The sequence below is a fragment of the Anopheles merus genome, chromosome 2R (genome assembly GCF_017562075.2).
Source record: "Anopheles merus strain MAF chromosome 2R, AmerM5.1, whole genome shotgun sequence".
NCBI lineage: Eukaryota > Metazoa > Arthropoda > Insecta > Diptera > Culicidae > Anopheles > Anopheles merus.
In genome coordinates, this window is record NC_054082.1 from 59,383,202 (window position 1) to 59,405,289 (window position 22,088).

General features: G+C 34.3%; 1 protein-coding gene across 11 annotated transcripts in view; it reads right to left on the reverse strand.

Moving 5' to 3' along the window:
- Nucleotides 1-9,924: 9,924 nt before the first annotated feature.
- The window catches only part of LOC121588840 (homeobox protein abdominal-B-like), a 32,919-nt gene continuing 20,755 nt past the window's right edge, over nt 9,925-22,088 (reverse strand). For 8 of the 11 annotated variants that reach the window (XM_041907255.1, XM_041907257.1, XM_041907254.1 and 5 more), the window contains 5 exons: nt 20,818-21,243; nt 20,181-20,368; nt 19,916-20,075; nt 11,049-11,260; nt 9,925-10,981 (listed from right to left, as the gene is read on the reverse strand). In XM_041907255.1, the coding sequence (XP_041763189.1) occupies nt 10,787-10,981; nt 11,049-11,260; nt 19,916-20,075; nt 20,181-20,368; nt 20,818-21,243 (1,181 nt within the window). In that variant the 3' untranslated portion in view covers nt 9,925-10,786. Of the gene's footprint in view, nt 10,982-11,048; nt 11,261-19,915; nt 20,076-20,180; nt 20,369-20,817; nt 21,762-22,088 lie in introns of all 11 variants that reach the window. The other 3 variants (XM_041907262.1, XM_041907261.1, XM_041907260.1) reach the window with 2 other exon arrangements.

Below are 22,088 nucleotides of genomic sequence, written 5' to 3' on the forward strand. Positions count from 1 at the left end.
AAATAGTTATTTGTCAGATATTTCCTGCATTCTGTACGAGATTTAACAACACCGATGAGAATTACATAGGTAACATTTTACTTAATCAATCGATTATTCTTCACAACAAGATACAATCGTTGCCTCCTAATTTTGGCTCTAATTTTTTACAGTGCGCATACATTTTTGACTCTAACGCATCTATTTTTGTCTGTAAGTCAAAACTAATGTTGACAAAACTAATGTGTGCAATTATAGAGGAATTTCATTGTTATGTGCGTGCAGTAAACTGTTTGAAAAGATAATGTCTCGTATGCTCCAAGCCTTTTCACCATTAATTTCTAATGTTCAACATGGCTTTATGCCGAAACGATCGATTGAGACCAATCTAATATACTTACTTAACTTTTGCCACTCCTATATTGACAAGGGCTTACAGGTTGACGTCATTTATACTGGCTTCTGTGCTGCTTTTGACAAGGTCAACCACTTTCTATTGCTATCTAAATTATCAAAGTATGGTGTTCACACAAATGTTGTTGAGTGGTTAAGAAGTTATTTAACTGATCGTTGCATTAACGTTAAGATAGGAACTAGTTTATCTGCCACATTCCATAATTTATCTGGTGTTCCTCAAGGGAGTATATTAGGACCTTTACTATTTATTATATTTATTAACGATGTCGTGTTTACTATTCCTCATGTTAAATTGTTATTATATGCTGACGATCTAAAAATGTTCCAACCTGTTAAATATTCTGACGGCTGTGAAATGTTACAAGACTCATTAAACTATTTTTCTGCATGGTGTTTTAATAATGAAATGTTACTTAATGTTAGCAAATGTAGTTGTATAACATTCTCAAAGAAAAAAATCCTATTATTTATAACTACAAAATCAATGAAGACAGCGTTCCACGTTTTTCTCAGGTTTGGGACTTAGGAGTTATTTTAGACAGTAAGCTTAGTTTATCCAGCCATTATCAAACTATCGTCACTAAAGCTCTTAAACTGTTAGGATTTGTCTTACGTGTCTCGGCCGACTTTAAAGATCCTTTCTGTTTAAAAACATTATACTGTTCTTTAGTCCGTCCCATCCTGGAATTTGCCAGTGTAGTTTGGTGTCCCCATCAAATCACATACATAGATAAAATTGAAAAAAATCAGAAAAAAATCACACGTGTTATGTTTCATCGTCTTCCCTGGTCAAACCAAATTCCACGTCCTTCGTATAATGTTCGATGTTTACTATTTGGCTTAGAGACTTTACAGCATAGGAGAACTACGGCTCAGATAACTTTTATGCATAAATTATTAATTGGAGATTTTGATGCACCTGACATTTTAAATTTTATTTGCTTTTCTACTCCCTCTAGAGGTCTTAGAAGTAGAGAGCTACTAAGAAGCCCTTTTAGATCGTCTGGTTTTGGTGCCAATGATCCACTGCTCAAAATGATTGATGTGTATAATAGGTTAGGGTTATCAGCAGATTTCAATCAATCCGTTAGTCAGCTGCGTCAGCATATTCAAGTTAGTTCTAGGGCCATACTTTAAACTTGTACTCTGTAAGCATTAAGTTATTTAGGCATATTGCCCGATAACTTTGATTCAAATAAATAAATAAATAAAGTCATCTTTTTCTTATTCTTGTAGGAATCATGATAATTTTACAAAGTATTTTATGCAGATTATTGGCAATTGTTATTTTAAATAACATAAACAATATAAAAACCATGTATTTTGATTTTTTAGAGAAAAAATAATGAAATTTTATAAATTCTAGAGCTGTTGTTTACACCTGAAAATACATACCTTTCTTTCACTCCATTAAAACTTCCAAAATAGGCATAACGATTGTTATATTTTAAATTATATCAATGAAATTATTCATGACATAACTTAATTACAATAATTTCGGAACACACGGTATCAGAAATTACGCTAAATTTTGTAAATAAAGCGATTGATATTTCTGTGTTTAAGTCTAGTTTGATCCTTCAGTACGCTAGTACCAAATTTTGCTGATACGCTGGAGCTTGAAAACAATCTAACAAAAACTGTAACAAATACTATGTAAATTTAGCCCTTTTCCTGTCATGGCCAACTTGAGTGATTGAGATGCACTACTTTGTGTTATACTGAGTTGTTCTTCTCAATCATTTTATCTTTGTTCCTATTATTATTATTATTATTATTATTATTATTATTATTATTATTATTATTATTATTATTATTATTATTATTATTTATTGTTTAATCTTCAACGGGCCGCTTCAAACCAGCGATGAAAGAGCACTGTGCATTGCGTTTTCTAACCGAAAGAGGTTCAAGGCCTAGAAGACGGCACCGCGCAGCATACGGAGGAAGATTATTGCGATCCTCCTAGGGAAGCAGGCGTAGGGCATACCACGTGAGCTTACGTTGAATCGCCTCAAGTCGAGCAATTGAAGTATCAGTAGTTGGGCTCCAGACTACGCACGAAAGTTACGTTTTTAAAGTCACGTTTTACTGCCTATTTACTAAAACTATAATAAACCCGTACTAATTTTACTAATTATTTGGTAATTGGGAATGGTTAAACATATTTCATCAAAATACTCCTGCATTTTTTTCCTAATAAGATATGTTAAAATACTATAAACCTCTTCAATTTCCAACGTTCTCTACCTTTCATGGTGTCCATCGCTCTCAGATTAAATGTCAGCCTAACCCGAAAATTTAAAACTCCACGAACAAAAACATATTTTTCATTCGTGAAAAACAAAAATCAATAGAAACTTAAAAGTTTCATCACATTTTCTAATCAAAAATGATGATAAGATAAGATAATGATAAGATATGTTATACATATTTTCATGGTCGTTGTATTCATACATCCTTAGATTTCCTTCCCCTATGTTATGCTCTTAAACTACTATGGGCTTGACAAGAGGATCAGCGACCTGAGATTCTAATTTTTAAACTATTTTGACGATCCCCAGTATATTTTCGTTCTACAGAAGACGTACATGAGTACTGTTAACCATTGCTAGAGGATATACTGGATGAAATAAAAATAGCCTCTATTTATCCGTCGAAACTATGCAAGGAAAGTACGATAAGCTATATTCTGATCAATATCGTGCCAACACTCGGTTATAAGATAATATAAGAAGGATTTCAGAGGCATAAGAGCTTCTTGTATGACGTACAATCTGACGAGGGAGTTGACGTCCTCGCACCTGCCAACCTATCGGCCTCGAAAAATTATCAATGTCAATAAAATATATCAACAAATAAAAGAGAGCAATGTATAACTAAATGGTCTATCATATTTAATTGTATTATCCTATCGTTTGTGTTAGTTACCTATACATTTTAGAGTACAGAAAAAAAACAAACATTACTTCAGGTCAATACAAAATCAACACTAGCTTTGAACAGATCAATTTACATTTTTCATCAAAGAATAATTATAACGATGAACGTGAACATAAAAAATGTGTTAAACTTATGTTAAAACGCTAGCTACAGATGAAAAGAGAAAGGAATAATATAGTTTTCGAGACGACAGAAAAACATACAAATAGAAAGCTGAAGAAAGTATAGTCACAAGAACAGTTACAATAACGCATGCAAGTTACAAATTGATATCCACTACCATATCGCGTGCGACGGATAAGAAGTACCAGAGAATGACGAGGGCGAATGGAGCGGGTGGGATCTATACAGGTTTAAGGTAAGAAGGAAAGATGCATCTATAGCCCCAATTCAGGGTTTTACAAGTCATTTTGCAATGTGTGCTCCATATTTTGTCGAGAAAAAATACTTTGACTCGTAGTACGTACTTGGACTGGTCCAATGTTAATTTTATCTTGTCCAAGTTAAAATGAACAGATAAAATTAATTAAAAATCTTCTTCTTTCCGTTTTTGTGCATAAAATGTGTCAAATGATGTAGAAAACATAGGAAAACCTGCACTTCCATAAAGCTGTTGCTATGGGAGGACGGTCCATTCTAGGCTTGAACCCATGACGGGCATGTTATTGAGTCGTTCAAGTTGACGACTGTACCACGGGACGACTGCACGAGTGTACGAGGACCATTAACGAACAAAGCATTCACTTGCCTCTTTTGTGTCGTGATATTGTCATAGACCTGTTAAAATATCTAGATCAGCGTTTAAAGATTGTCTTCGTTAGCGTTTCTGTTTTGGATAGTTTAAAAGTATTTGTAAACTTATTTGTGTAGACCTGTGGAGGTACTCCAATAATACAATCAAATAAATAAATAATGTCTTTTTTAACATAAAATACCAAAATACTAGCGAAGTATACTACTTCATACATCCTTTATCAGAAACATCTTTTCATGATTTTTTTAAGCTACAGTCAATGGGACTATCAAAACAAAGAGATATTTTAAAATAATAGAGGTTGAAAATGAATGAAAAGTTCATACAAACTAGAAAGAGAACATTTTGTATGCAGCTATTCCTTTACTGTAGCTATTGGAAACTATCTGAAGTGTTGTCTGAAGTACTTTGATTTGATTTATTTTATCGATATGATTGTACAGCCATGCTTGATTCGAGTATATATACCGGTTAAGTTTGAGTAAAATGATGTCAAATTCATGTAAAATCGTTTGATTTTATAAATTACTAGCTGGCCCGTAAAACTTAGTTATTCCCAAAAAAAATAAATATTCCTTCTTTGCTTTGTCACTTGGGATAATTTTAATCGCACAGTATCCGATTTTCAAGTGTAAACTACCAGATACCTTACACCAAGTGTCAAAATGCTGTATACAACACAACAACATTCTTGCTCTTTGTATGGGAGTAACAAAATTAATATTAAAATAAGTTACATATTAGTGTAACATATGAACATGTTGTAAATCTTAAAACCTATTCTCATACCACCATAAGGTGTGTTATTCAAAGTTTCGTTGGAAATGATCCAGCCGTTTTGGAGGTAGCTGGCAACAAACACCATTACACAAGATTTTCATATATATATATATATATATATATATATATATATATATATATATATATATATATATATATATAAGAAGATTTTCATAAGAGATAGAGAAGAGATAGAGATATAAAAGAAATCTTACGGACTGTAGTTGAGCCGAGGAGTAGGAGAAGGTAGTATTTCTCATTCGGGTGAAAACTAACTAACCAACTATTTTGTGTCACATAGGTTAGTAAACTCTAAATGTGATAAAAAAGAGAATTTTAGAATAATTTAAAATGAAATGGCGTTCCTAAATCTCTGATACATGAAATGAGGCATGAATTTAATAGCGTAAATAAACACAACAGGGCCGAAGGTGACTACTCAACTCTTCACGTAAAAAAAATCGCTACTCAGTAACGTTAAACAAATCCCGCTCATTGAACATCTCATTATTATGTCATCGCATGGGCTGAGGATACTGTCGATGGCAATACAGTCTCCGAGTCTTTTAATAAATTTAAGCCATCCTGCTTTCCTGGACCGTATGGAATCCCAGCCTCGGTTTAAAAGCAGTCAACTTATCTGTTTTTGTCCCTCTATTGCTAAAATTGTTTCACCTATCTTTGTCCACGTCATTATTCCCTTTATTGTGGAAGCGAACATGGCTCGTACGTATACACAAAAAGGTAATCCGTCGGTCATTTCCAATTACCTTGGCATATCAATATAATGTGGTAGGTTTTTGAGCACATTATCCATTCTTATGTGTTTAAATTCACCTCTTCTACTATTATCCCTCAACAACCTGGCTTTATCCCTAACCGTTCTACAACGACTAGCCTTATGTCCTTCACATCTTTCGTCTCATTTCAGTTAGAGTCAGTTAAACAATTTGATACTATTGATACTGACTTTAAATCTGAATTTGATTGTATTCCTCATTCCCTTCTCTTAAATGCAATTTCACAGCTTGATGTCAAAAATCTGTTCGTATCTTTGTTACATTCTTTTTTATGTGATCGTTCGTATAGTGTTAAATTTATTGACCTGTTTAAGAATCCGTTTTCATGTAGTGCAGGCGTACCCAGTGGCGGATCTAACGGTAGGCGAACTAGGCGGTCGCCTGGGGCCCCGCCGATTTAGGGGCCCCGTAGATCGCCATTCTATAGTATTACGTATGGACAGGGTTCTAGCGACAAGGACCCCCGGAATGATGGCCGTTGGGGCCCCAAAGCTGGCGAATCATTTGCACCCCCCCCCCTCCCTCCCTCGGCAAAAATTTTAGAGCCTGTGACTGATGATCGAAGGGCCCTCCGACGGCATTTCAAGTCTTTCCGGGGGGGGGAGGGGGGGCCTCAACTCGTCTTGCCGCCTATACCCCCCCCCCCCCCGATACCCTTAATCCGCCACTGGGCGTACCGTAAGGTAGTGTACTAAGTCTATTGCTGTTTATAATTTTTATTAAAGATGTCCTCCATCCTGTTTGTTTCCTCTGCTACGCAGACGACCTCAAAATCTTTCTCCGGGTATCTCCTAGTGATTGTACTTCCATACAAATCAGTCTTGACTGTTTTATCGTGTTGGTGTGCTCATAATTCCCTTATTTTATGCCCTGATAAGTGTAACGTCATTTCGTTTAGTCATTCGCAGTGTCCAATCGTTCCCTCGTACGTTATAAATTCTGTGCATGTCAATCGTGTTTGTGTTGTCAAAGTCCTCGATGTCTTGCTGAAGACTCTGTTCTGCTAACCGGTCAGATCGATTTTGATTACTGCTCAGTAGTCTAGTCCCCATACAGCTCGGATCCATGTCGAACGTATCGAGCGGGTGCAGCGATCGTTCACCAAGTTTGTGTAGTGCAAAATCCTGGGTGGATTGTCCTTCCCCTACCACCTTACGAGAACAGATGTCAGTTTCTTGGCCTGAAGCTACTAGAAAACCACCGTTCCCATGCCCAATTCTCCTTTATTACCGCCTTACACCTTGGTAATATTGATTCTCCATCCGTCCTTTCTGCTATCCCTTTCTACGTCCCTAACCGTGTTCTACGTAAGTGTCCTCCCCTACTGATCCCGTCTAGCCGAACTGCTGTGGGCCGCAATGACATCCTCCTTTGTGAAATTCGTCAATTCAATTGTGTATACTCTATGTTTGATTTCAACCTTCCCTTATCATCTTACCGATCCCGCCTCAGAACCCTCGATAATCCAGTGCTGGCTTACTTTTTTTGTTAGGCGAGGAACATTGGAAATAAGTATTATTGAAGTAGTTGTGTAACCGGAAGGTAGACAAATATGAATATGAATATGTCAAATAATTTCTGCTTCATTTTGGCAATTCAAACAACTGCCAAAACTTTTCGATGACATGTCTACCATGGATCCTTCCGTTCAATCCGAAGGATTGAAATGAAAAAAATAACATACAAATCTAATCATCTAGAATAAGCTGTTAGGCAAACCCATGCAGGGAATTTCACTTTTTCACTTCGTTATGTTTATTAAATGTTTTACTAATTCTAATCCTAATCACTATAGTTAAGACAAGTGTAGAAAGATCATATAGATCAGTCTAGACCTCGTCATACTGGAATCAACAGTTCACACTCATCTGCAGAAACTGCAGATAGAAATCCAGAAACTGCTATCAGAAATATTATTGACATATTTTTACCTCACGTAGCTTTATTTCTTTTCAAGATAGCATTTAATAAATATTGAATTCCCTCAGCTTTATTCCGCAATTTATCATTCACTCCCGATTTTTTTCTTTTTACGATCCTGTTTGAGATTGAGACATTCGGAGATTTAGTTATCTGTTATTAAATTCCATGGTTATTCCAGTTGGATGATATCTTATCAACCATGGAACGAATAGAGTTGTAGAGTAAAACTCAAACAAAACCCAAAAATTCATAAAACATGCAATACATGTAATTCAATATCAACCTGTAAGCATTATATGAATGTGTTAAATAAATTCGTTCGAGAGGTTTTATTATTATTATTACTATTATTATTCTTATTATTATTATCATTTTTATTATTATAATTATTGGTTATATTATTATTATTATTATTATGATTATTATGATTATTATTATTATTATTATTATTATTATTATGTGTAACGTTCAATTTTGAAACTAAATCGTACCTTGAGTATGTTAAAAGTATCAAACTGGGTTTTCTTGTTTCATTGTTTCAATTCTTGTTTCATTGTATTTTCTTATGTTCCTATCATTAATTTTAGAACAAGAATAGTTCACATACTAGCATAAACAAGCGTTTACGCTCTATAACTCTCTAGCCAATCCGTAAATATATAATAGTTCCTGGTTACTATGTGAATAATTATTTTGCTTTAAAGCTGCTTGCTAAAACACCATTGATTATTTTATTTGTTCCTTGTATTGTTGGGTATATTTGGCTTCTGTTTTTGTCTGTCAGTACTGCACATTATCGTTAGTAATTTCATAACTGTAACGATGAGTACGTGCATAAGCAAAATTCTAAACTAATAGCAAAAAAATCATGTATAGTTTATCAGCTGTTAAATAATGATTTATGTTATTTAAATTAAATAATTATTATCATATTACAAAAAACAAATATTTTTTAAAAACCAAAATGCTAAGAGAATTTTTTAATTTAATCGATTTCCGTAGTTTATCTACAATAACTCAAATATTTAATCATTTTAAAGATTAATTCTAATCTAATATGAAGTCTAGTTTTCCAAGAGTTATTGATTAACATATCTGAAATGCAATTCCCATGTTAGCATTATTGCATTTATGAGATATGCAAAGAATAAAGCAAAACTTAAACTTGTAAATACAAAAAATAATCTATTTTATTAACGATTGTACCATAACTAGCTACAGAACTCTTGACTTAAAAAAATTCACTCGAATGAAAGTATATACTTATAGCTAAAAGTAGTAACCATCAATATTCTCGATTAGATACAATCATACGAGCCCCAATTATCATATATATGTAAACAGAAATAAATCCTTTAGTTTTTGTTGAACAAATGCTAGCATTGAATATAAACTATTATAATATTGTTTTAAATCAATTGAGTTTAAGGGAAACAAATTATCTGAACTGAGATACATTCGGCTAAACTTCCAAACAAACGAAATATCTCTTAAGTAATCATATTTACAAGTAATATAAAAAAAAATCACATGCAATTCAGTCACGTTTCCCTCATTACATACTCTTGTCTCTTTTTTATTGCTGTATGTACATTTTTTTGTCTCATTAGTTTGGGCGCATCTTTCCTGTAGAACGGTCCTGCATATAACATATTCAAAATGTATCATGTACCCAAAACGCACAAATAGATATTGATTGTTATAGATATTATTTTCGGTTCTTTTGTACAACGAAAATAACATGGTTTGATAATGAGTGAAATTTTTGTTTTATTTCGATGGAGTTAAAATTTGAAATACTGTCAAAATATTCCTAATGTTGATAATTTTATATTATATAAGTTCTTCTGCACTTCTTCCATTGCACTTCTTATATATATATATATATATATATATATATATATATATTATATATATATATATATATATATATATATATATATATATATATATATATATATATATATATATATATATATATATATATATATATATATATATATATATATATATATATATATATATATATATATATATATATATATATATATATATATATATATATATATATATATATATATATATATATATATATATATATATATATATATATATATATATAAATGTGTGTGTGTGTGTGTGTGTGTGTGTGTGTGTGTGTGTGTGTGTGTGTGTGTGTGTGGGGAGAGGGGGGGAGATGTCAACATATACATAAGATTTAAGTTAAGTTTATTTACGCTGAACTTATTTCATGTACTCTTTACTCCTCCTATTCCCTTACCTAATTTTCCATTTCTTTCATGCATCTTAAGTAACTTACAGAAAAAGTTTGATTTTAAATATTTATATTACTTTATGAACTACCTGTTGCAACTATTCTCTTCATTTACTTTATACGCCGATACGAGCAACAGGGCTACATTAGGATTGCTCGAAACAGTTTCCTATTTGGACTGTTGCTCCGCTTGTCCCTTCATATTGCCTCGTGCTGTTATTTATGATTCGTTGAAAGTTTCGTTTTCCCTTAACCCTTAGCTTAAATAACCCACTCTCGGTCTTAATTTTGGACATTTCTCACTGGCTGGATAGCTTACATACCTAAGATTTATTTACACCTGTCCCAACAACACTTCAGATTTTCCAGAATACTCCTCGCAAACGCAACTTACGCTGTCGCGCTATATTCGGTGGATTCCTTTACATAGTTCGCAGAGTTTCCTTGCTTTTTATGCAATATCTAGATATTGTTGGCGATCGGCTTTTCAATATACCTGTGTCCTTCTATTCTCACTTCTTTCAAACTCGATTCATTTACGTATTAACTTTGCCATAGCGGCACATCATCTTCTACTACCAAATTATCATATGTGGTGAATTGGTTTAAAATTTTAAATCATTGTTGCTGTCGATAGTTTACGGGTTGTGCATAAGGAAAATTATTACTCATCGACGCGGTAATTGTGTCACAAAGCTCCTGTTTCATCTGGTTTTCGTTGGATTGATGAGATGGTTGATGAACTAAATGAGAATGCAGAGAATGTGAATGTGTCTGTTGCTGTGCTTGGTCATGAATTGTTGTCAAATTTGAATGATGCTGGTGCTGCAACTGAAGTTGCTGAAAGGTTTGTTGAGAATCTTGCTGATTATGCTGTGTGTGTATTTTCGATTGGTATGGTTGTTGCTCGAAAGGTCACTGATGCATTTTAGAGCCATGTAGTGTTGACATTCCCAGTCCTAGGCCTATATGATGAGGATTGTGATGAGGCTGCGCCTGGGAATGGCTATGACTGGAACTGTTGTTACTGCTACCACTATTTGCTTGCGCAGATTGACGCTGACTATTTTTTTTATTTTTCATTCGTCGATTTTGGAACCATATCTTTACCTGCTCGAAGAAAATAGAAATAAATAACCGTTAAATATAGGTTAAAAAGAATTTTCTCAATGCGTACCTGTCGTTCAGTAAGGTTGAGATTGCGTGCAAGTTCCCATCGCTTCTGCTTTGAAACGTATGCATTGAAAAGGAATTCTTTTTCCAATTCCAACGTTTGGAATTTAGAGTATGGCTTCCGTTTCTTCCTCACTGTTACATTACCTGTCCACTCAAGCGGATTGGAAGGTGTGCATGAACCAACACCACTGACACCAACAGATAAGCTGGAGCCTGTCCATATAAAAAAATGTATACAAAAAAGCATTATTATAGAAATTATCACTATGACTAGTTAACCAAATTAAGTATTTACAATATTTTAAACGACAAAACTATTAACTATTAACTTTTTTTTATTGTTCATAGAGTGTTTGGCCAAACAAGCGATCATATCATTGACTTTTAAATTAAACTTAAATAACTGTTCCAACCCGATTGATTCTCAGTTTTCCTTCCCTTGTAGTCCATCCCAAACTATACTTATAACCCAAACCAAAGCAGGATCTTTTGGATGTCTCCTATACAGGGTTTACCAAGTCACTATGCGATGTGAGCTGCACAATTCATCTCACTTGAGACGTTTTTCTATTCTGACGTGCTACTTCATTTGATCTGAAATAGTTTTCTATTCCACCGCATTTATTTTCATCCTTTATATGAAGTCTTTTCACAGGGGATGTTAGCTGGAGCCGTTCGCGATGTTTTTTTTTTCAAAATTAAATTTTTGGGCTAATTTGTGATACAATTATGTTTTAATAAAGAATAGAAGTTTATATTTGCTCCGCTGTAGCAGCAAAAATGGATTATTCATTGAGCTATTAGTAGTGGAACCTGTTCAGTCAAACCTGCTAATAACTCAATTAATAACCCATGATCTTTGTAAAACGACCTAATTGTATCACAAATCAGCACTCCAGCTTAAATTATGTTGATATTTTGTTCCGATTTTCTTAGCCGCGTCTAAAAATGAAGTTGTGAATTTGAGGGTTAAGTATCAAAATTAATCAAATATAATATTAATTACGTTGTTTTGAAGCAGGCATCAGACAATACATGGATTGCTCGATAAAGATTCGCCAAAAGCTGCTAGACTTCCCCTATCTCAGCGAAAAAGTGTGTTTTACAAATATTTGATAGCAGAATATGGGCTGCAAAAATGCAATAAATCTATTATTTTGCATGCATACAATAAGTCGTATCACATCACTCGATGTGAATTATATATTAAATTTAACAAAGGTAAGTTATCTTGCTCAAAAGGGGTTAATACGGCCAGGCCGTAATAAAAAAAAAACAAACAAACAAACAAAGGTAAGTTATATATGCTTTATTGTTCGTAATCAGTGGCTGGTTTAATTGTAAGTGACCGTCCAGAGTCTCATAAGTGGCCAAGGAATTTCTCAACAAAACTGAAACAAATCCCTGAAAATCGATGGGTGTTCAAAAAGAGTAACTCGTTTGCGATTGACTTTTTTTTTCAACGAAACACAATTAATTTTTAAGAAAAATTAAAAATAAAGATAGCCGGTCTCATAGTATAGTCGTCAACTCGTATAACTTAACAACATGCCCGTCATGGGTTCAAGCTCCAAATGGATCGTGCCGCCATACATAGGACTGATGATCCTGCTATGGGGGGATCAATAAGTCACTGAAAGCCAAGCCCACAAGTAGTGGTACAGGCAGGCCTTGATCGACAACAGTGGTTGAGCCACTGAAGAAGAAGAATAAATGTTAATTAATTAATTTTTTTAATGATATACAAGTGTTATCACTAATTAGGAAATAGTTAAATGAAGAAAAAAAATAAATTGATTTTTCGATGGAGGTTTGTTTGTTCACAATATCTAAAATTCAAATAGGCGAATTATAACTGTCAATTTGGCAAAGAGAACACTACTGTAAAACATTATCACAATTGATTACTTTATCCACAACACAAACATTTGTAAATGAATATTGCCATTCATCTGAGGTGGATAAGGCACAATGCAAATTAAAGCACGACCAAAATTACCCAATCCTTCCTAGGTTTAGACTCTCTCATACAACCACCCGAGCAAAACTTTCGGCCTGTTTGCTTGTTACTGCTTAAAGCTACCGCCTCGATCCGCCACAGCACTATTTTTTTTATTTTTGTAAGGTATAATACATTCTACATAGTCCAGTTATAACATGCGACTATTGTAAATCTTTTGTTGTGTTAGTTATTTGTTACAATGACTTCATCGCGCAATATTTTTAACAACTAAAAAGCATTTAAAATATAAACATTATCTTTATGATTTGTTAATGAAGCTTTGTAATTGAAATAATCATGTCCAAAATAATAAATATCATATGGTTTTTCCACTTTTTCAATTTTTCATTGATTTTTTATGTTTACGCATTACTCGAATCCTAACACAAATTACAATTCAGTGTAGAATTGTTAATATTTTGGATCACGCTCGCATTTAAAAAGTATAAAAAAGTTAGATGATAATTGCACTTCAAATAGCAGTAGCCTTTGAGGCAGCAGCCAATATTTGAAAGCTCTATCAGTTGAACTCTAGCCGTGATGGCCGAAAGTGAAAAGTGGAGCAATCAAAGAAAGGCACCCCGCCATGAAGAAAACGGACATCGTGCCGCAGCTTGTGAAGGTCGAATAAGAAGTGGCAGCCAACCCTGAGCGACTAGAAGATCAAAATGAAGAATAAGAAGAAGACCGAGAGAAAAGTGGGTACATTGCTGCGTTTGCTTGGCCTGGAAGTCATGCAATCGACCAATCAGTGAAAAAGTACCTGGAAAACATGGACATATATTTCCGCAAGGGGAACTCACGTCCACTGATTACGCAGAAGCATTCAATAACGTCACAACTCAAACCGATCATTTTAGACGAATTTCATCGGAATTTCAATGTGACACTCTAGTCAGCGAATCGGTTCTACAACCCCACGCTGCATCCCATCCAGAATTTCTGAACCAACATGGTGTCAAAGTTCTTCTCAAACAATTTAGCGAAAACTGAGGAGGAATTGATAACCATCGAAGGTAGAACTTAATAACTTGCCTATATGCATGCCTTAGTACGCCATGGTTACAATTCTGGAAAACCTGACGGAAAGCAGCCCGCAAGGTCGTGGTATTATTTTTGCAAGTAATATCCTTTCGAATAATATTTATGAAAATCAATTATCTTTTTTAGTAATTTTCCTTTTGAGCCCGAAATAGTAAATTTTTATACAAACGATACAATGTTGTCAAATATAGTAAATAATAAATTTATAAAAGCTATTAAAATATTTGTCATTTAAGTTGATCAAGTTGAAAATCAACTCTTGACCTCAAGAAAATATTAATTTTATGAGAAGCTCCGAAAAACATAATTCTATGATTTATATTCCATTGAGTACAAATGTACATTATTTTATTTCTTACTGTAAAGAAAACATGTATTTATATGTATTATTTATATATGAATCATCTATTCTTGAGTATTTTATAGCGAATAAGGTGAATTGGTACACTTTCAAAACATGTATTATTTATATTTGAATCATCTATTCTTGAGTATTTTATAGCGAATAAGGTGAATTGGTACACTTTCAAAAGTGCACTTCATCATCCCTCACACCGCGAGACGTTTTTTTCAGTTTTCCACATAATTTTGAACACGCGCAAGCTGGACTGTGTTTGGAATTTTTGTTTTGTAATATGTTGAAAATCATCTGGAAAAATTTTCACTCAAGTTACTCAAGTCAAGTTAGTTGAAAGCCTGTTTGAGCAAAAGCTTTTACCCGTCCTGTCAAAAAGTGACGTTCAAATTTGGTTATAAAAAACAGGCTAAAAGACCACCTGTCTACATACACTTTGATCCTAGATTCCACCACCTGATCTCATTAATGCACGTTGCGATAAATGAAAACCCGACTTTGTTTTGACTTTTTTGTTTTGAGCAGGTACTCGAATCTAACTCTTTGAGGCTAAAAAATCTAGGCTGAAAATCGCACGCTAGTTTTGTGTGTGGTTTTGTACGGAGTGTTGCCATGATTTCAGCCGCCTACTGTGAAACTACATATAAAAGGCTGTCTAGTACCGTGAAAAGCCCCAAAATTGGGAAGTGAATCGGTAAACCCTGTGTGTATCATTATGCATACCATGAAAATGATAAATAAAATAATCAATCATTTAATAAACACAATTAATTGTTTCGTGTTATGCACGTGAATAAAATACTGCTAAAACATGTTTGTTTGTTATTTAAATATAACTGTGTTCACTGCAGTTGTTTTATCGAGGCTATGGACTTCTTAATTTCAATATCTTTTAACCCATGAAGTGCATACCAAATCATTAGCGCACAAAATTTATAAACACATTTAAGACGCAAAGTTGTTTGAATGTCATTATAAGATTTCGACTTAAACATAATTATGGGTTGGATCAAAATATATTCGCTGTTATTATTTCACAACAAAACAAAATGCAGAACAATTCTTCAATCATTTTTTGTATTATATTCTTTCACCTGAATTGAATAATTAGCACTATTCGAGCTTTATGACATTTATAAAAGAAATGCTCTAATAACCATCACCACTATCGCCATCATTATCGGGTAGTATATACTAACAAAAAAAAAACCATTTAATTTTTGATAGCAAACCGATAGCAAATATATATGGCAAACCGTAACTGTCACATGGATACAACCCGGATGATGAATACTGTTCCACTGACAGCCTGAAATTTCCGCTCGTGTTTTGGAAAAAGAAAATGCCTGAATATTGAGTAATTGGCATCACATAGACGCTAAAGCGATCGTAAACAGGGTACGTTTAACAGTTTTATTGGTTCATAATTGCATCGTAACTCGAAATGTGACGTACAAACAACCTGTGCATAAGCATCCTAACATAGTTGGATAAATAGTACATCGCATAAAACAAGCTATCAAAATTCTTCTTCTTCTATTAGGCGTAACGTCCTACACGGGCATGCAGGCCTTTACAGGCTTTCAAGACTTAATTCATTACCACGCAGCCGGATAGTCAATTGGTACGATCCATTCTAGGCTTGAACCTATGACGGACATGTTGTTAAGTCTTACGAGTTGACGACAATAGCACGAGACCGGCCTTGACGGGCCGAGAACATATCTATCCTGCAATGAGTGCATAAAACAATCAATAAGTCACAGCCAAGCCCACTAGTGGTATAGGTAGGTCTTGACCGACAACGGTTGTTGAGCCAAAAAAGAAGAAGAAGACATGTCAATCTATCAAAACTTGTTAGATTATTTATTTATATAGCAATTTCATCTAGGGCATGTTATTAGGCACCGTTTCTGCTCACAATTACATCACGTAACTAATAATAAACTGTTCAATGCCGAATAATATGGATAGTCGTTCAATGCCGAATAATATGGATAGTCGTAAAAATTATCTTATTTAACCCACTAGCATGTATCAAATTCCGAAAAAACTAATATGGTACCAGTATTCGGAAGTGTACCTGTTTTCAGCAGGGTAACTAAAACGTGTAATTACGCAAAAACGCGTTGGAAACTGTCGCAACACATATTTTTAAGTAGAGATATGCTCATTTGTTATTCATATACGAAGTTTCACATCATTTCTTTGCTTTTTTTAAATATCAAATAAAATGTGCAGAGTTCACAATTTTTCGGTAGATTTGCTGTCAGCCTATAGGTTGGCAGGTTTCATTATTAGGAGAACCATAGCACTAACACAATGAAAGTATGATATTTATGAAAGATTTTATGGTTGTAGAATTTATTTAAAAATAGGTAATTATTCACTTTAAAGGCTGTCGAAAATAGGTACACGGTAAATGTTGATTTTTGACAACATGCTGTAGGCTCTTTCCGAAACTGAAACAATAACACATTTTCGATTTTGAATGAATGAATAATCATTTAAAACTCAACCAGAACACTACGTCGGAGCCGTACTCTGTAGCCGTACTGCCAACATCAAAACTGCTAGCAGAATGACCAAAAAGAGCCACATAAATTAGATAATTTCAGTGCTGTTCATCACCAATTCTAGGAAAGGGAGAGTGATTTTTTTTCAGGAGTAACGGTCCAAAAAGGCCGTATTGCTTATGGGAGAGTGATTTTCTATTTTAAACATTTTTGTCTACCTATTTGCATAGATTAAAACATTTTCTGACTCGTATTCGCGTTGCCGAAAATAGGAGCATAGCCTACCGGAAATAGGATCAAGCTGCACAAAAATAGGAACAAAAACAGTGTTTGCATTTTCACGAATATCTCCAAAAACACATTCAAATCGGCAAATAAAAAGGAGCGCAACATAATACGATAGTTTATCGTTCAAAATAACGTCACTTTCATGCAAAATAATAAAAATTGTAAGTGTACGAGCAGATTTTGTGAAACTGCTGCACTTACCTACCCAATACTGGTATATTTACCCTGTATAGAATAACCTGAATAGACAAACAACAAGTTTTACAGAGTTCCCGCAATTTATTGGATGGCTTACATAATTAAGTGGGCTCTTCTCACGATGAATTCATCATATCCCATAGATTTTTGATTCGTTCCCACAATTTATTGGTATCGTCCGATTGAACATCACAATTGAACCAACATATTCTGGAAAACGCCTAAACAATCGTAGGAATACACCAACAAAATATGGGAAGCTAAAAAACTATGGGTGCCAAAAAATAAATGGTAGGCAACCTTGTATTCATTCAACATAAGAAAAAATAAATTATGTATGATTATCTATTATACTCCTATTTTATTTTAAGCGATGCTACATGTTTATATTATGGTAATATTGTGTGTTTACATTTAACGCCTAGTTACAAAATAATGTGTTCAAAAAACACTAGGACTGTAATCATTAAAACAAAAGTAATAAATAGGACATAACAACCTAGTACTAATATAGTACCTAGTACAAATGAGGATATACAGTCAATTGTTCCGAAACAATGCGGAAGCATATGCAGCTCAAAAGGTAAATAAACACGGTCAGACTGATTCATACGTATCATCTCGTGATGTTATAGCAATGTAATGAAAAGGAAGTTTGTCTTAACTATGATTTACAGTACACGTTAACGTACCTTTTTGCACAATATATACAAAAGGTACATGCATCTTCTCTTTTGGTTTTTGTGAAATGGTTTACAAGCCCAACTGTAAACAAAAACATCGCCCACACTCGCATAATCTATCTGTGTACATAAGACATTGTTTGGAAGGTGATTGCGGAGTTTATTAAAACGTTATTATTTGAGCTTCCTGTACCGCTTGGATACCATGTAGCTTTTGAACAGTATCGCATTTGAAGAAGCATGAATGTCTACAAAAACATTCTTACGCACTCATTAAAACTTCAGTCAGTCTTCGCCATCCTCTCTTTCTCTTTATTCTTGCTGTTGGAAATGTTTGTCTCTCTTTCTCGTTAATTATTGAATAAAAAATCTCTCTTTTCCTTTCCTTATGGTGCCGTTTTTTAAGCTGATTGTGTTTCAAAACTACAAAAATATCCTTTATAATTTTGTACATGATATCGATTTTCAAACCCTATTCTCTTCTTTAAACGTATTCAGAGTGTAATTTCGTTTTCTATGAGGACGCTAAAATGCAAGCGTACACGCATAGCGAGTAGTAGTAATAGTGGATTTTATTGTGGATATAATATATTGTTGTAATAAAAGATTAAGATTCTTTCTTTACATTGGGTTCGTTATAGTGCTTTCCTCAATAATTAGAAATATGAAAATAGCATAGCTGTGTTGGAATGTGTCCTTACTTGATTATAACTATATGTGTATGGGGAAAAGTGCAAAAAAAAAAACATGTAAAAACGCATAGCGAATGCACAAGTCTTTTGCCGAAGCATGATGATTTTCTTAATGATAGATATCAAATCATGCCATCAGACGTTCTTGAAATTTATTATACTGCATACGATAAGCTACTTAACTCACAAATACTAAAAAGTGATAAGTTGGTCATCAAAAAGACAAGTACAACGAAATTTTTGATAGTGAAAGGTAATGTTCGATTAGAGGTGACAAAATGCGAGGCAGTCAAAAAGGACATTACTGATTGATGAAAAAGCATTTTTAATACGAATCTTCATTCATGACCTTTTTCAAGCCTCCATTCTAAAAAAGATAGTATTCAATGAATTTAAAATAGTATTCTCACCCATCAATACTCTCATGACAATTGAATAGAGCTCATTGGATTTAACAGGAATTCAAAATTTCAATCATTACTACTCGTTATTTTATTTTCCAATGGAACGCAAGTGAAATTGACCTTCACTTTTTAATTCTCTCTCTAGTCTTGGTTGCTATTTAGTTACAGTCGTTGTCGCTAAACTTAGGCTCTAACTAACATTTTTTTGTCTCCAAGAAACCAATTTTGTACAGCATGTCAGATTTTTTTACTTTGCGCATCAATTTTTGTCTCTAATGCATCAATTTTTAACTGTAAGTCAAGTTTTTTTACAAGATGTCTATAATATTTCGATTAATAATAGTTAAAATACAAAAATTGTTTTGTCAATTTTTTAAGTTTTAATGTAGTGACAAAATTTTGCATGTCTTTTCAAGTATTGACAATTGTGCTTAGTTTTTAAAAAAAAACTTAATCAAATTGCATGGTTTTTGTAGTGTTGTTATAATATCAAACTACAGTTATCATAAATCTGCTAAAATATCTTGTAAATTTATCAAGATTCCTACGAGATTCAAATATGGTTGACTTACAGACACAAATACGTGCGTTTGAGTAAAAAAAATGGTGCGCACCGTCAAAACTGGATATAGCTAATTTTTTGCGGCAGCGACTGTAATGTGTTGAGAACGATATGCAATACGTACCAGGATTAGGATATGTGTCGCTTGAATACGATCTCAACCCAGACGAGTTGTATGATTCGTAGCTAGACTGCAAAGAAGGTTGATCACCTGTGACTCCACGTGATCGTTCAGTCGATGCTGTAATATAAGCATCTGGCTCATATTTAGGATAATATGGGTGCTGTAAGAAAATTGAAGCAGAACAACAATATATACAAATTAATCTCAAATTATTAAAACAAGTTAAAAGTAATTCAGAGAAAATAACTAAAAAGGAATCACTTACAGGTTGAAAATTGGCTTCAGTTGGGTAGCTAGGGTAGTACATTGGTTTGATATCAGTCGCCAACGCATATGGTGGATACTGTGCATGGTAAGCGTAATCAGCGGCTGAGTCGTTGCCCCAGGGATATGAATGCCTCAACCGAGTATCTGTATCAAACGCGGGACGTTTTGCTGGTATATGGATAGGACCTATTATTAATTATCACATGTTTTTGTGACGTCCATGAATTAAAGAGTAAAAAGTACAAAAAAACAAAACAGCAAAACAACATACTTAAAATTAGATCAACAAACAAAACCAAATACAGTGCATACAATTGAATTCATGTGTGTGCGCGTTTGTGTGTGGGTGTGTGTGTGTGTGTGTGTGTGTGTGTGTGTGTGTGTGTGTGTGTGTGTGTGTGTGTGTGTGTGTGTCTCTCTCTCTCTCTCTCTCTCTCTCTCTCTCTCTCTCTCTCTCTCTCTCTCTCTCTCTCTCTCTCTCTCTCTCTCTCTCTCTCTGTGTGTGTGTGTGTGTGTATGTGTGTGTGTGTGTTAATAACTCTCACAAAATGCTTTCATTAGAAAATCATATAATATTCATGGAAATAAATTGAGTTTCCTCAAAAACATTTATTGTACTAAACATCTCTAAGTACCTGATGGCTGTGAACTCACGCTTCCCGGTGATTCACTAGCAGCGGATGGAGGAACGATTTGAGTCGCTGGGGATACCATTGCTCCTCCGCTACTTTGCTGCTGGGATGCGTTCGAAGAAGAAGTATTCTGTGTTTGCGAAGGTGCTGCAGACTGAGCCTGCACCTGCTGTTGTTGGACCGCTGCTGCTGCTGCTGCGGCTGCAGCTGCTGCAACTTGCTGCTGTTGTTGTTGCTGTTGTTGCTGCTGTTGTTGTACGATAAGACTGGCAGCACTATTGTGGTTTGAAGAGTTGTGCATAGAGGCGGGAGGACTGCGACTATCGATACCAGTTTGCCCTGTCGTATCCTCACCATACATAGCCGCTCCGACCGCATGCATTGGATGGGAATGCTGCCCCCACCAGGCCCCGGCAGCAGCGTGCGACCCTGCCGTGACATCGTGGGGATCGTGGTATATTGCGCACGCCAGGTCAGAGGAGTGATGAGGATAGTGGTGATTCAGCAGTGTGATAGTAATTTTTGTATTTTTTCACAAAACAGTACAACCAATAAAAAAAATATAAAAACCAACAGCCGACACAAACACACTTTGAAGCACTTCAAACAATGCAGCACTATAAAATTCTTCTCAATCGCTCAAATTAATGCATCAATGTTATTTTTTCAGTTACACGATTTCCCAATCAATATTTGATGAAATTTCAGAAAATTCGACAATAGCAAGTATCACAGCATATGTAATTTAATTTATTTATCACTTAACCAAAAAATACATTGGACACCATCAGTAAAAATCCTCACCAACAATATTGAGCAACACACAGATAACACTACACAATTTCATGTTTAACAAACAAAGGAAGCTTCCCAATCAAAACTTATAATTCAACACTCTGCTTCAAGCTTCTCTATCCACCACTAGTGCTGATTTTAGCATGTAGTAACTGCTAACAATTAATGACATTGTAAGATTTCAATGACAATGACAAATTCACTTGAATCACAAAAAACAATGTACAAATAATTTATTCAATTGATTATTTTAATCTGTCTCACCGATGTCTTGATTCAATCAACTCGAACATATCAGTCATTTTAATGCACCAAGGAAAATAATACTGCTAGCTTTCAGCAATCAATAGCAGCACTTGATCAATCACGTTTTTTTTTCGTCTTACAAAGTATCCAACCTACTAAAAGATTGGGTTTTGCTACTTCATAACTCGCATGTCAAACACATTAAAGCGAAATGAAGCAGACTTGTTAGTTTT